The sequence below is a fragment of the Tiliqua scincoides genome, chromosome 1, assembly GCF_035046505.1.
Source record: "Tiliqua scincoides isolate rTilSci1 chromosome 1, rTilSci1.hap2, whole genome shotgun sequence".
In the NCBI taxonomy this organism is placed as follows: domain Eukaryota; kingdom Metazoa; phylum Chordata; class Lepidosauria; order Squamata; family Scincidae; genus Tiliqua; species Tiliqua scincoides.
The window spans coordinates 212,287,965-212,302,395 of NC_089821.1; the positions used below are offsets into that span (position 1 = coordinate 212,287,965).

Here is a 14,431-nt window from a genome sequence, read left to right on the forward strand (position 1 = left end):
TGTCTCTTCAAACTGGGAAAGGCCAGTGTAAACCTTATGTAATTGCCCTAGTCAGCTTTTCTTCCTGCATCTTCTGGCCCACCAAATGCTTCAGGGAGCACACTGGACAACAGAACAGAACAGGTTCATAACATTTAGGATGAACTGCTACAATGAGTGGAAATGAATTATTTGTTTATTGGTTCTTTCTATTCTTTCCCTGTCACGAAGCTCCATGAAGCCCTCAGGGCAGTTCACAAAAATCAAACATAGTATAAAATTTGCTTTTTAAAACAGCTGAAATAGCCTAAAAGTAACAATACAATAGTGATGTATTTTCAGCAGCTGGTAAGCTCCTTAACAGTAGAATTCAAGCCAAGGGCCTGTCAAAATAAAACAATTGGTTATAATCTTGCAATTTAGATAACGGATACTTTTGCTTCTGCTACAGCAGGAACCCTTGCAGAATGTACTTTGGCATGTTTAGGACTTTGTCATTTTATACACAGTACTGGCATTAAGAAGGCATGTGTGACCTTTCAGCAGGTGTATGTTACCTGGAATATCTTGCACTTCGTGTTGCTGGAATTTTAAACAACTGTAACTTCCTTCAGTGGCTAATCTGACAGTCTTACAAAGTGAAAATAGGGCCAGCTTGGATGATACTCTGATTGGCCTTTCCTCAACATAAGGAGAGAAGTGTGGTTGTACATGCCTCCTCCAACCTCTTGCTGCCATCTAATTGTGTGGGGGAAAGTTTTGAACAGGGAGACTGCAAATATGTATGAATGCTCAGGGTGTGTGAAATATGAACTTTGGATATTACTCAGTTATACGTTTGAAAATAGAACAAAACAAGTAGGGACCGAAGAAGAACCGGGTGGGGGGGGGGGGGCGCGAAGAAGGAAGCTTAGCTTGTGCTCCATCCTCTTCAACCTTGAGACCATCACAGAAGCTTCCCTTAGGCACTCCTGCTGCTGCATTGTATTCATTTATTTTCAAATGTCAGTGTCTCCTTGCTGCTTTTAAAAAATAACACTTGGTGTCATCATGCAGGTACTGGTTCGTGTGTGTTTATATAATTAAATATTAACATTAAATTATATATCATGTATTGTTATATAATATAAATAAAATCAGGGTAGGCTACACATTTTGGAGGGGTCTCAGGAAAAACATCCTCAGTGGAACCCCCTTCCTCTTTGCTGTCAGCTGCTTTGTCCTCCACTCCCCTCTGCCGGCTTTCCATGAAGAAAGTTGGAACATTCAGTGGGAATGGCTCCTGCTCCCTACGATGGCTTGTTCACTCCCTCTGGACCAGAAGGAAAGACATGCAAGCATGCTGGGGAAGGGAGTGTTGGAGAAATGGTGAAAAGGAACAGCAGCAGGGCACTCTTTTGATGATGTCCCCTGCAGAGCTGAAAGCCTCAGCAGGCGCCCAGGCATTCCAGCCCTGATACTTGCCCCGTTTGTGCATTGAAATATATAGTTGCCAAGCACTCTGTTACTGCTTGATAAAATAATAGCTTAACAGCAGATTTTTACATCTAACCGCTTCTGAGGAATTCTCCCTGGCGTTATCTGAGGCACGGTGGTTAAGCTTTATAATGCAGAAATGGGATCAGTTATAAATTGATAATTTAACTTCTATTCCTTCCTTCCTTCCCTTGTGATTATCAGTGAGCAATTCTTCCATAGCAAATGAGAGAGGATTCAAATAGTGGATTCATTTTTTAATTCTAAAAGCAAGAGGGATCTGAAGGCCTTAGGAGTGGACCTCCACAGGTGGGAAACCCTGGCCTCAGAGCGGCCCGCTTGGAGGCAGGCTGCGCAGCTTGGCCTCTCCAAGTTTGAAGAGGCACTTGCCCAACAGACTGAGGCAAAGAGGCAAAGAAGGAAGGCCCATAGCCAGGGAGACAGACCAGGGACAGACTGCACTTGCTCCCAGTGTGGAAGGGATTGTCACTCCCGAATCGGCCTTTTCAGCCACTCTAGACGCTGTTCCAGAACCACCATTCAGAGCATGATACCATAGTCTTTCGAGACTGAAGGATGCCAATGATGATCTAAAAGCTTTAGCTTGCAGTGATGGGTGGAAATAACTTTCTGACTCTTAAATGCTGCTGCTTTATTACTAAACACATTGCACGTTTTGTTTTCATAGTTGTAGGTGACTTGTTAGCCCCACCTCATGATACTAGCACAGATCTAACAGAAGTCATGGAACAAATCAACAGCACATTTCCATCTTGCCGTGGTAAGTACTCTGAGCGAAGGAAAGAGAAGCTTAGCTCTGTAAGCACAGCCATGTACTGAGATGCAAAGTCACTGTAATGTTCTGATCAGTAAACGAATATAGGAGGATCAAAACTGAGCCTAGAATTGACCAGTAGGTGTATTTTTTTGAAATAATTACTTAGTGCAATGCATCTCTCTAAACTTCAAACTCCTTTTCTTCCAAAACAATCTTCATTTGCATTATCTTTCTAGATAATACAGCAAAATATTTGTCCAGTCCAGAGGTGCTGCAGCAGGTGGGTCCAGATGTGCCATGATGGTCAGCTTGTCTGCAGACCCAGCCCTGTTCTTGTGAGAGGACAGGGCCAGAGTGAGACCAGAAAGGGTGGGATCATGGGGGTGTGTGACACCAAACCTAGTCAGTTCAGTTCAAGTTTTATTACAGTCACTGACCAGCATAAAATGTCAATACATCCATCATATACAACTGAACATATGTACATACAGGCCCTCAAAGCATCCTAACATAGGTTCTTGTCAACATAAAATACTAAGGGTGCAATCCTATCCTGCGCTGGAACAGGCAAGCCAAGAGACTTGTGTGGTATCCAGCGCAAGATATGGGCCAGAACTGGCTCAACCAGAGGCAAGGGGAAACTTTTCCCCTTACCCCTGGGTAAGGCGCCTTGGCCCCATGGGTCTCCTTGGACTTGCGTCACCTCCTGAAGTAGCACAAGTCCGAGGAATGCAGATGGGCTTCAAGCCAGTTTGAACTCCCCTGGAACGGGGGTTGGGATCCCAGTCCTGCCTCCTCCCCACGCGCCCACCCATCCCCAGGGCTGCCCACCACTCATCCTCCCCCGCCCTGGAAGCTCCTCCCTCCCGCCTCCTCCCCACCCACCCCAGAGCCTTATCTCAGCCCAGCTGGGCCAACACATGGCTCGGTGCCTCCGTTGGTGCAGAGGCTTGTGTCAGCCTCCGCAGGCTGGCGCTCCTCTGCATGCCGGCCCTGCCAACTCCCTAATCTAATAGGTTGATCTAATTACAACTGCTAAAAATCTACATCTGATAATCCTCTGATGCATATAGAGATGAAAACTTACCCAAAAATCTTAACGTTCTATAATATGGATGTTGACAATCCTCTATGAACAGCCTAGCAGGCCACAATCTATCCTCTTCCTCCTGATGTTAACTGCAGCAGCTAAAAATTTAGCCACACTCAGCATAACATATGAATTCAAATCTAATCAAAGAAAGTGTCTATAATCTTGACTTGAGTAGATTGCCAACCCCTCTAACAATGGGAAAATTAGGATCAGCCGTATATAGAAATCTCAGGCCAACAAAACATGACCAGTGGTTTCTGGTCAGTTTGTCCCATAGGGACGCAATCACTTTAAGAATGGAACCTTCCAAAAGCATCCCCCCACCACAACTGAGGGCAAACTGTCACACCACCCCAATGTGAACGCCCTTCTGTGGCTCACCAAGCCACACTTGTCACACCACTGGCTGATGGCACAAGAAATGCTTCAACCTCCAGCCCTGAACAGGAAAGAAGGCAGAAGCTATAGAGGGGAGCCTCTCTTTCTCTCTCTACAACCCTTCCCTTCATGCTTTTGATGAGGAAGACATTTGTGGCTATATGTTTTGCATTCTGGTCCTGACATCAGTCTAGTTAGGTAGAATCCTTGACCTCTCCATGGAGGGCTGGGAAGTTATCCCTGTTTGAACCTATGTAAAAATGTGGCCAGTTGGTGTAGGCAAGATGGTCAATGTCCTGTCTGGGTTTATGGCAACATCATGACTGTCTTAGGGTGCAATCCTAACTCCTTAGTGCTTTCCAGCACTGACATAGTGGCAATGCAGCTCTGAGGTAAGGGAACAAACATTTCCTTACTTTTAGGTGGCCTCCATGAGTGACATCCAACTGCAGGATGCAGTACATGTCCCATTGGCACCACTATGCCAGTACTAGAGAGCACTGACATAAGGGGTTAGGATTGTGCCCTCAGAGACCTGGGGGACCATGAACTAGATACCTGGGACACTCTCCTACCAGTAAAATATTAACCTTCGTTAACATATGTTGCTCATTTGTTCATTCTCCACTTACAAAACTAGATTATAACACTGCCACTTTCCCCTGTTGTTCTGGTCCTTAGCATCTCCCTCCTTAATAGAGAGATCATTGCAGATAGATTTTGTTGAAATCATTTTAGATTTTAGCTTTGTTGATAGCAAATTAGACTCGGAAACCAAATTCCCAGTTGTTTGTGGTTCGTTAACAACTTTGTACTGCTTCCTTTGACATGACCATAAAAGAAAGTGCATTGGCCATTTTTAAAAATTGGGGCTTTAAAGGTACATAATTCCATGCAGATAAAATCAAATTATATTATGTGGTCCAAACTCTACTGAACTCTATTAAAACATTCCCTTTATCTCTCATGCACAGTTTCTTCTTTGAAGAACTACGTCAGAGAAGATGCACTTTGCTCATATAGAAAGCAAATTAAAATGCAACTTCTTTGAACTGATCCCTTGGGTCTGGTGTTAGTTCTAGATAATTGCCCAAACCTGCTTCTAATTCAGATTTGAGGTTGAATTCTAAACAAGTGCTGCCATTTGACGTCATTATGCAGAGGCGTTGATGATTTCACTTGCAATTAAGCTACAAAGATATGCCAAAACTGTTTGTTGTGGTAAGGGGCAAACGCATACAAAGCAATTTTATCATGCTGGTTTTAGCCATGGTCTTCACAACAGCAAACTAATTGTGACAGGTTCATGTGGTCACAGCGTGGTTGCCTTTTTTCTGAATTGATGAAGGATGAGTCCCAGTGCCTGTTATTCCAAATAGGCACAAATAGTTTAGAATTCCATTCTTGCACATGGACCACCCTCCCCCCAAACCATGCTAAATTATGGCAGTGGGAAATATCTGTGACCCTGACCTTCACACTTGCAAGGAAAGCTGAGCCTCTGCAGCTGGAAATGGCCACACTGTCTTCTTTCAGTCCATGTCAGAACAGCTCTGTTTTGATGCCAGGCAAAGCATTTCTGTAGCAGTGAAAGCTTCTGAACTATCTTCAAAGGCGTCTGTCATACACAGAAAGTATTACAGCAGTTCAGCTTGGATGTAACCAGTGCCTGGATAACTGAGGCAACATCCTCCCACTCCAGATAGGGTTGCAGCTGGCGTACCAGCCAATGCTGGAAGGTGTTCCTCACCACAGTTGCCACCTTGATGTCCAGAAAGGAGCAGCAGCACTCCCAGATTGTGTTCTTGATCTTTCAGGGTGGAGCACAATCCCATGAGAGGTTAAATACTTCAGTCCTGAGCAGTGGAGTCAGCCGTCAACAGTTCCTCTGTCTAATCTAGATTTAGTTTCTCTGCTTTCATTCAGCTTGGATCCATGTCCAGATCTCAATTCAAGATTGAGTTGGTAGTCTGTGGCGGAGTTTCTCAACCTTTTTGTGCTCATGATCTCATTTGGGGCTGCATTACCTCTTTGGCCATCCCTCATAGAAGTTGCTAGTTGGAAAAAAGGGTTCTTTACCATATACGCTGTTTATGCTAATAATTATTATAATCAGTACTTATTTTCTAAGTAACATAGAAAAACAGCTAAAGACATAACACCTTATGTTGCTTTTATTGTCTCACGAGTTGCCAGATTTTGCCACCTCAGTGCGTTTACATTATGGTTGCTTTCTCATACATATAAAATTTCATTTATTGCAGGCTGACCTTTTCAGTATGTTTTATAAATGTAAACTATACAAATTTTCAGTATTTTTGCAGCTGAGCACAGAGAGTGAAATATCAGTTATGCAAAAATTCATCATATATATTCCTGGCTGATGTTTGGGTAGCCCCCTTAGAAACCGACTATGGCCCCATAATGTTCTGTTTTTCCCATGTGATCCGCTGGAAGTATGGTGTGACCCCCTGGGGACCATATGGCCCACATTGAGAACCACTGGGCTATGGTATCAGAGGCCACTGAGAGACCTAGGAGAATCAACAGGGCATCTCCTCCCCCCACCCCCCGTTTATCTTGTGTGCAGTTTTGGTATGCTACAGAATGTGTAATGAAATCTCTTCCAGGGTGAGTTGAGGACAGAACCTCCCTTGTGATGAGCCTAAGAGTGAACAACAGACAGCTATTTTTAATATATAATGTTTCTTTCTCAAATTAATGACATGCAGTTCCTGGGAGTAAGCTTGTGATAACTGTAGCTTCCAGAAAATAAAACTTAATGGAAGCAGAATCCCTCAGGGAAGACCTTGTGTAGTAGAATCTTACAATCCAAAATATAATGGGTTGGAAATGCTTTGTGTCTTGTAATGACATTAACCGGTCCGTGGGGCTGTGATAAAGCTCATTATGCTAGCAGAAGGCATGCCTTTGACTTTTTTCTTTAGTCAATTTAGTTTAGGCATTTAGCTTTTCCCCCCCTTTGTATAAATATAAAGTTTAAAAATTAATGCTTGAAAACTAACAGTTTCTTTGTGGGTCAGCTCAAGATATTTTGTCATCCTAAGCTAAGTAAAATTTTCTCCTCCTGGCTCACAGTGTGGCCATGTTAGAGAGTCTAATATCAGTACATGATTTGAGGCCCCTACTACACAGTTCATACTAATTATGCTATAAATAGAAACTGGAAAATAAGTTAATGCAAATAAGATACCTGAAAAGGCAGGTATCACAAACTGCTCACCTGAAAGAATTGACCACTTCGTTTTATTCCAAAGACTCCCAAATTCTGCCTAAAAGCTTTCCCTGGGCCACCAGCACAATATGGACCATTTTCTTTTCCCTGAGATAGCATGTAGCTGTTGGGAGATGACTCAGGGAGATATAAAATAATGATGACCCCAAACCAACATTAGAGGTTGAGAACATGCCTGTAGCAGCCCACAGAACACCCCAATCCTAATAAAGTACAACAAATCTTTTAGAAGAGCCACTGAATCAGGCCAAAGGCCCATCTATTCCAGCTTCCTGTATCTCACAGTGGTCCACTGGATGCCTCAAGGAACATAAGACAATAAAATACCTGCCACTCCCTTGTATCTGGCATTCTGAGGTAGCTACTTCTAAAACCAGGAGGTTGCACATACCCATCATCGCTTGAACTGTGATGGACTTCTCCGTAAATCTCTCCAATCCCCCTTTTAAGGCATCTAGGCCAGGCACCATTACCACATCCTGTGGCAAGGATTTCCACAGATTTATTATTATTATTATTATTATTATTATTATTATTATTATTATTATTATTATTATTATTATTATTATTATTATTAAATTTTATTTATATCCCGCCCTTCTCCCCAAAGGGACCCAGGGCGGCTCACAACATATTAAAAACAGATTAAAAACATAATTTAACCACAAATAAAAACATATTAAAAACACATTAGCATATACCCATAAAAACCATAGTCAGATAAAAAGTCAGATAAAAAGAGCAAAACGTAGCAAATCAGAGGAATCAAGCCTGTAAAAATACTAAAAAGATACAGAAAAGATTTTTAAAAAGGCCATGCACTCAGAAGGCTTGTTTAAACAAAAATGTCTTCAGGCCTCGCCGAAAAGTCTCAAGAGAGGGAGCCATTCTCAAGTCAAGGGGAAGGGAGTTCCATAACATTAGTGCCACTACTGAGAAGGCCCTATTTCTTGCCGCCGCCCCACGTACCTCCTTAGGCGGCGGCACTTGTAAAAAGGCCTTCTCTGATTACCTAAGAGGACGAGCCGGATTGTACGGAAGTAGGCGATCTCTGAGATACCCTGGCCCAGAGCAGTATAGGGCTTTAAAGGTCAAAACCAGCACCTTGAACTGGGCCCGGAAACGAATGGGCAGCCAATGCAGCCCCCGGAGAAGCAGGCTGACAGTCAACCGCCTAGCTCCAGTGACCACACGGGCCACCGCGTTCTGCACTAATTGCAGTTTCCGAACCGTCTTCAGGGGCAGCCCCACATAAAGCGCGTTACAATAATCTAACAATAATCTAACAATAATTACACATTGGGTACAAATTTTCTTTTGTCTATGCTTACTGTCTCAAGTTAAAACTCTCAGTTTTAGTGAATGTCCACTAGTTCAGGTGTTGTATGAGAGGGAAAAGAGAATCCTTCCATCCCATGCATAATTTTATATGTTTAAATCATGTTGTCCCCTCAGGTGCCTTTTTTTTTGGCTAAAGATCCCCAATACTGTAGCCTTTCCTCATAAGAGAGGTGCCCCAGCCCAGTAATCATTCTGGTCACTCTGTTCTGCACCTTTTCCAGTTCTGCAATATCTTTTTTGAGATGTGGCGACCAAAACACTTTTGGAAGTGGTTGCATGATCTGTATTCAGTGGCAAACTTACCCCACTCTGCTCCCAAGGCAAAGGTCTACAATGATGCCCCCCCCCAATGCAAAGCCATCCCCTACCTTCTAAGCACAACAGAGCCTTGTGTGACCGTAGGACCTACTGGAGAAGCATTGTGAGGCTTCCCTGCTGTCTTAAAGTGCACTTCTAGAAAACCAGAAGTGCAGTTTCCAACCAAGCTGGGTGACTCAGAGAGGCTTCCCGCATGGTCCTAGAGGCAGGCAGACCCAGCACCAGGGGCATTTGCTCTGTTCATCCAGCGCTAGGTCCACTGCTGCCCGTATTTGCATTCAGAACAAACTGCCATTGTCTCCTTGGAAAAACTCAGCACTTCAGTCAAATGGAACGAATGCATGGTACAGAACAATATTTTGGCTTTACAAAATTTGTACATTATGATGAACGACACACACCCAGTATAAGCGTGGTGAGCAGTCCTCATGCAGCATGTTTGGTACATTGGCATGTTAAATGGAAGCACAGTAGTTAGTTGTCCTTCGATACACTTGTTGATTGAAAAAGGAATTATTTAGTCATGCTTCTTTTACAGTTGACTTTTTGTAGAAACCAGATGAATGCAAATTGAGTAGAAAATTTGTTTGAATTTTGGGGAAACAGTGAGGTAGCTACAGGTTTTTAATGATGTTAATTTGCCAAGCCATGACCTCTGAAGAAAGTGCTAAAAGCTGAAACAGTTACTTTGTTGGAAAAAAAAGCACCAGTCTGAGACAAAGCTTTCTGGCTTTTTCTTCAAGCTTTCTGAATGACCCTGTACACTCAATTTTTTTTTTTTAAGCAAAGGAATTATCTAGTACTTGTAGCAGAAGAGAGCTTGCAAGTGTTATTTCCTGAACTGCCCATTACAACCGTTGTGAAAAGTATCACATTTCCTACAGGAAATACGCTAAACGTAGAAGTCATATATGTGCTGCACTTGTCTCTAAACACCCATGTTTCATATTTCTGGGTAATCTGTCCTAATCATATTTTCCGGACATGTGTATGTTAGTGTATGTGCATTTATAACATTTACACTTAATGGGTTTGTTGCCTGAGCAGTCACAACATGTGGCATTGCCCTTAGTCTGTGGGTGGGTAACGAGGAAACAAGCTGTCTTCACTGCTGACTTGTACTGTTACTGCACACTGCAAATCAAGTGGAATGACTTTGTCAGAAGGCCAGTGTCTTACATCGCCGACAAGATCAGTGAGGATGCTTTGGAAATAGCCGTCCCTTTGCTTCTACAGATTTTGATTTTAAGCCTTTTTCGGTATTGCTCATCTTGGCTTTCCAGTTCAAAACAGTTTGCACTTTTCCTGTGTCATCCACAAGATTTTTTTATTGTGTAACAGTAGCATGAATAGAAGAAGAAAAAAAATGTCCAAAATACACAATCTAAAACGTAATCACGAACATGATTAATTCACCTTGAATGTGCAAAACAAAAATATTATGTGCTAGCAGACGTAATACAAAAATACTTAGGATAGAATGGTTGATACAATGTATAGGACTCATTTAAAAATTGAAAAAAAAATCCACAGTGCTTTTTAAAACTGCTATTCAGCTATTTTCTAGTGTTGTGCATTGCTGTTATGAATTGCTTTCTCTGTACAGCTCAGTTTTATCTTAATCATGGAGTCTTTGCGATTGCTTTAACTAATCATTTTGTTTTCTTTTTTTTACAGCAAATATTGCTGGCAGACCACAGGTATGATATGCCTGAGACATTTTTCAGTTGTGTGGCCTCACTGTAAATAATAATTTAAAGGGTTTTGAAATAGTGTTGAATTTTCAGGATTTTTTTTTCTAGATGAGCAAATGAACACATCTGACATTTGGGATTCACCATAACTATTCTTTAGAACAAATGTGCACAGCGAATTAACTTCACTGTTGCAACCTGACACTCAAAAAGAGACCATAAGAGGGAAAAAAAAAAGTGCATATATACCATTGGGAGCAGTGCTGGCAGCAGGTTGCTGGAAGCCCCTGGACTAGAGTCCTGCACTGGGAATCCCATGGCCCTGTGACCCCCTTCCGCCATGGCACTGGGGGTCCCAGGGCTAGCACAAAAGCATCCTTACTGATCCTGCACTGGGACATCCCTATCCTGATGGTGACTGGGCAATAATAGCACTACAATCATTAGGTTGACCTAAGACAGAGATCAACCTGGCCAAGTGAGCACTGTTTTGGGCATAGGCCCTAACCTGGCTGACTCCTGATGTCATCCTTGATTTGGGAGTGGAGGATACTGGGGGAAAAAAACCACATGATCAACCCTGCTTATGTTGCATCATCAGGACACAGACACATGAGGTTGCACCACATCAAAGCAGCTAATGTGCTGCTGTGAAAGAGGTTTGATTCTGTGTATAATAATTTAAACAAGTTTCACATTCTTTTCCTTTTGATCTCTGAAAATCTTTTCAGACACAAGTACTGAAACTCACAGTTGATGTCAAAGTAATGGCCTAAGGCAGCAGTCTCCAGACCATGGGACCATTGCGTTAAGGCAAAACCTTCCCCTCATGGCATGGAGCTTTCCATTCCACGCCTCAGCATTTTATCTTTCAACCCAGTATTCTCAGAAATTCATGCCAGGCAGCCACTTCAGCCCAGAAATGGGGGCACAGGGCCTGCTGGAACAAGAGGCAGCTGAAACAGCTACCTAGCACAAGTTGCTGAGATTGGGTTGAAAGAGGCTGTGGCGCAGAACGGAAAGCTCCGCACCACATGGTAAAGGCTTTTCCCAAGATGCTGGATCTGGCCCGCAGGCTGAGGTTTGGCTGATCTAAGGGTAAAAGTGCAATAATTGTAAATTTCAGTATTATCTGTGCAAGTTTGTTTGTGCAAGCTGTTGAAGAAAGTGTGTTCTAAATATCTCGAGAACATTTTTTTTTCTGGTGCAAACACTCCAATATTCTCTTAGCAGCCATCTTATATAAATGTGAGCTTCTGTAATTTTCCTGGTCCGTCAGTATTTTGTATACCTTGATATAAACTCTTTAATTAAAGTCTAAAATCTAAGTCTTTCAATGCAGACTCTTTAAAGTCTGTGGAAACAGCACACTCTTTGCAGGCATGCCATCAGCACTTACCCACCCTGTATAATGGGCTACAGCCGTTGTTGCCATCTTTCTGCTACAGCTGAACCTTCTTGAATTTGACTCACAATGCTTCTATCGAGAGATAACTTTGTCTAGGAATAGTATCATGTAGTAACACTGTTCTCGCTCTCTCTTTCTTCTTTTCCTCCCAGGCAATGTGAAGTTTGTGTTCTGAAGACAGCCTATTCTTCCTGATACAAAATAGAGCCCCTTTTCTATAAATGCCACTATCAAGTTCCAGTGATTGTCTGGCTGCATGGGACCTTGTAACATACCGCCTAGCTCTGTGTGCTCTTACTTCAAATAGGGAAAACACTTGAACTACCCAAAGAAGAGGATGTTGTGATTTTATAATATTGTGTGTGTTTCCCCTCCTTCGTCCCTCTCTATGCAACTGTAAATTAACAAATCATGGAGTATTTGGAGATGGTTATACATATGTCATTGATTTATATAATATGCAGCATCAGGAAAGGGGGTGGGGGTTTGTATCCATTCTTTTTTGATATTGCTAAAGTGAACTGCATACAGAGTTTGGAGCAAGATGTTATATTTATACATTCCTTTTGGCTTTTGCATTTACCATTTCAAGTACCTTCTCTTCTGACACCCACACACCGTTCTGACAGGTTATTTATACAACCTAATAGTTTCAGCTCATGGACAAAAATATCAGCTTCTCATAACCCATAAATACTGTTAGTGTTTGACAAAAATCATTAATGGCCATCCGTGAGCTCATACAACTCTACTTTGCTCCAACTAACCTCATTCAAGTACAGTAGCCATTGGCACTAAAATGGCCGATTCTTTCTTCCAACTCAGTGTAATCGTTTTCTTCCCAAACTTTGTTTTGACTTAAAATGTGAGCTAAGCTGTATTTGGGCTTATTTGATATTATCATTCTGAATCTATGTTACTTTGGCTTTTGACAGGGAAAAGACTATGTGCCAAATTTAGTCCAACCTTTTGTGTAAATCACCAAATGTAAAGGATTAAATCCAGACTTGAAATTGGTCTCCTTTGGAAATGCAATGTCAATGAAGGAGCTCTGTCTAGGTTAGCAGTGAAGCGCTTTGCCTTTTAAACAGAGAGGTTGTCTGGAGAACTTCAGCCAATATCATTGTATACATTTTTTTTAATGGCTCCTTCGATGTACATGTTTAAAGGCAGAGAAAATTGTGAGGAAGTTCAGTCAGGGTTCATGATCAGGCACTGGCACTGTTCCTTTACCACTGAGTTTGTGGATTTGCGTGGGCATTTGCCGTCATTATGGAGCACTCATTTACTCAGTAATAAACATCTTTTAAGAACCCCCATAGAATATAAAAAATTCCACTCTGTGATTTTATGAGTATGCAAACCCTCTGGTGAAGAGATGTGAGGCCACACCTAATTATTCGGTTGCTTCTGCCACGGATTATCCGTAATAATCCTAGTGTGATGCTTACCTCTCTCCGGATGCTAACGTCATTGTAACCACTTGCTTTTTCATGTCTCGAAAGTGGAGCTGGTAGCAGCAGCCTGTCAGAGGTGTTGTGAGGCTCAATTTAGGTAATATATGTTAAATGCTCTGATGACTCCAAGTGCTATCTAAATGAAAAGTATTATTTTTTGAATGGGAGGGGTTTTTGCCAAAACTGGGAAATGGGAAATAGAGAAGTAGGTTAATATGTGGATTTTTCATCTAGAAAGAAATATATTTTGGTATAGATATTTTGAGAAGGAAAATGTTGTTTTGCAGAAAAGGAAAGCCATGATTGGACCACCTTTCTACCTCAGACCCATTTTTTTTTTTAGTATTTACATTGGAAAAAAGCTCAATATTCTGGTGTTTTTTTCTTCCCAAGGTATGTTCCTTTACCAGATCACATCAAAGCAACAACAAAACTCTTTTAAAATCACTTTTTCAGAAAAGATCCCAGTGATGGCTTTTTGTTATGACTGAAAGTTTAGGTATGAATTGTTTTCTGCCTGTATTTGTATGCAAATTCTGTCCTCTACTCTGCTGTCAAGTAAAAGCTACTTAAAACATTACATTGTAACATTCTTCCTCTGAGATGCTGATAAATAAAAGGAATATGTTGCAGTAACATCTCAAAAAAAAGTATGTAGTTCTTTTGAATATGTGGTATTAAACTATCGCACTTCCCTTTTCTAATCTGGTTACATGGTATGACTTTCACTCTGAATAAAATTAATTTTTAAGTGAAGGCTGTTTTGATATTCTTCATCTTAGAAGTAAACAACATTTAAAAGCCTGTTCCCTGTGTGAGAACATTTCAGATCTCAAGGTGCCTTTATGAAAATAAAAAAGTAGCAGCAAATATATATTGATATATATATATATATCTTTGGCCATTTCCCATCTTCAGCAAAGCAGGCTGCCAGCAATCAGTCTGTGCTGGTGACAGATTTTAAATTTCAGTCACCAATTGGTGAACTTGGTTTAAAGTATACTATTAATATTGAAAATATCCATGTACTCTATTCAGTGGCAGCAGTGGAAAATGATCTTTAAATTCCACTGGCTTGTGCTCAGCAAGTCTTTCATTTCTAATACAATGTTCTGTATTCTGGCAGGAAACATAATTTATAACCAGTGGGATTTTATAAACGTTAAACATACTAGACATTTGGCTTAATCAGTTCTTAGAAGTTGTAGCATTGATTTAAAAGGAGTTCATCTATGGAAGAACTGTACATTTTG

At 41.5% G+C, this 14,431-nt stretch overlaps 1 protein-coding gene across 7 annotated transcripts in view; it reads left to right on the forward strand.

Moving 5' to 3' along the window:
- UTRN (utrophin) overlaps positions 1-13,902 on the forward strand; it is a 416,792-nt gene extending 402,890 nt beyond the window's left edge. For 6 of the 7 annotated variants that reach the window (XM_066615317.1, XM_066615308.1, XM_066615343.1 and 3 more), the window contains 3 exons: positions 2,144-2,236; positions 10,297-10,319; positions 11,874-13,902. In XM_066615317.1, the coding sequence (XP_066471414.1) occupies positions 2,144-2,236; positions 10,297-10,319; positions 11,874-11,882 (125 nt within the window). In that variant the 3' untranslated portion in view covers positions 11,883-13,902. The remainder of the gene's footprint in view (positions 1-2,143; positions 2,237-10,296; positions 10,320-11,873) is intronic. The other variant, XM_066615334.1, reaches the window with a different exon arrangement.
- Positions 13,903-14,431: the final 529 nt, after the last annotated feature.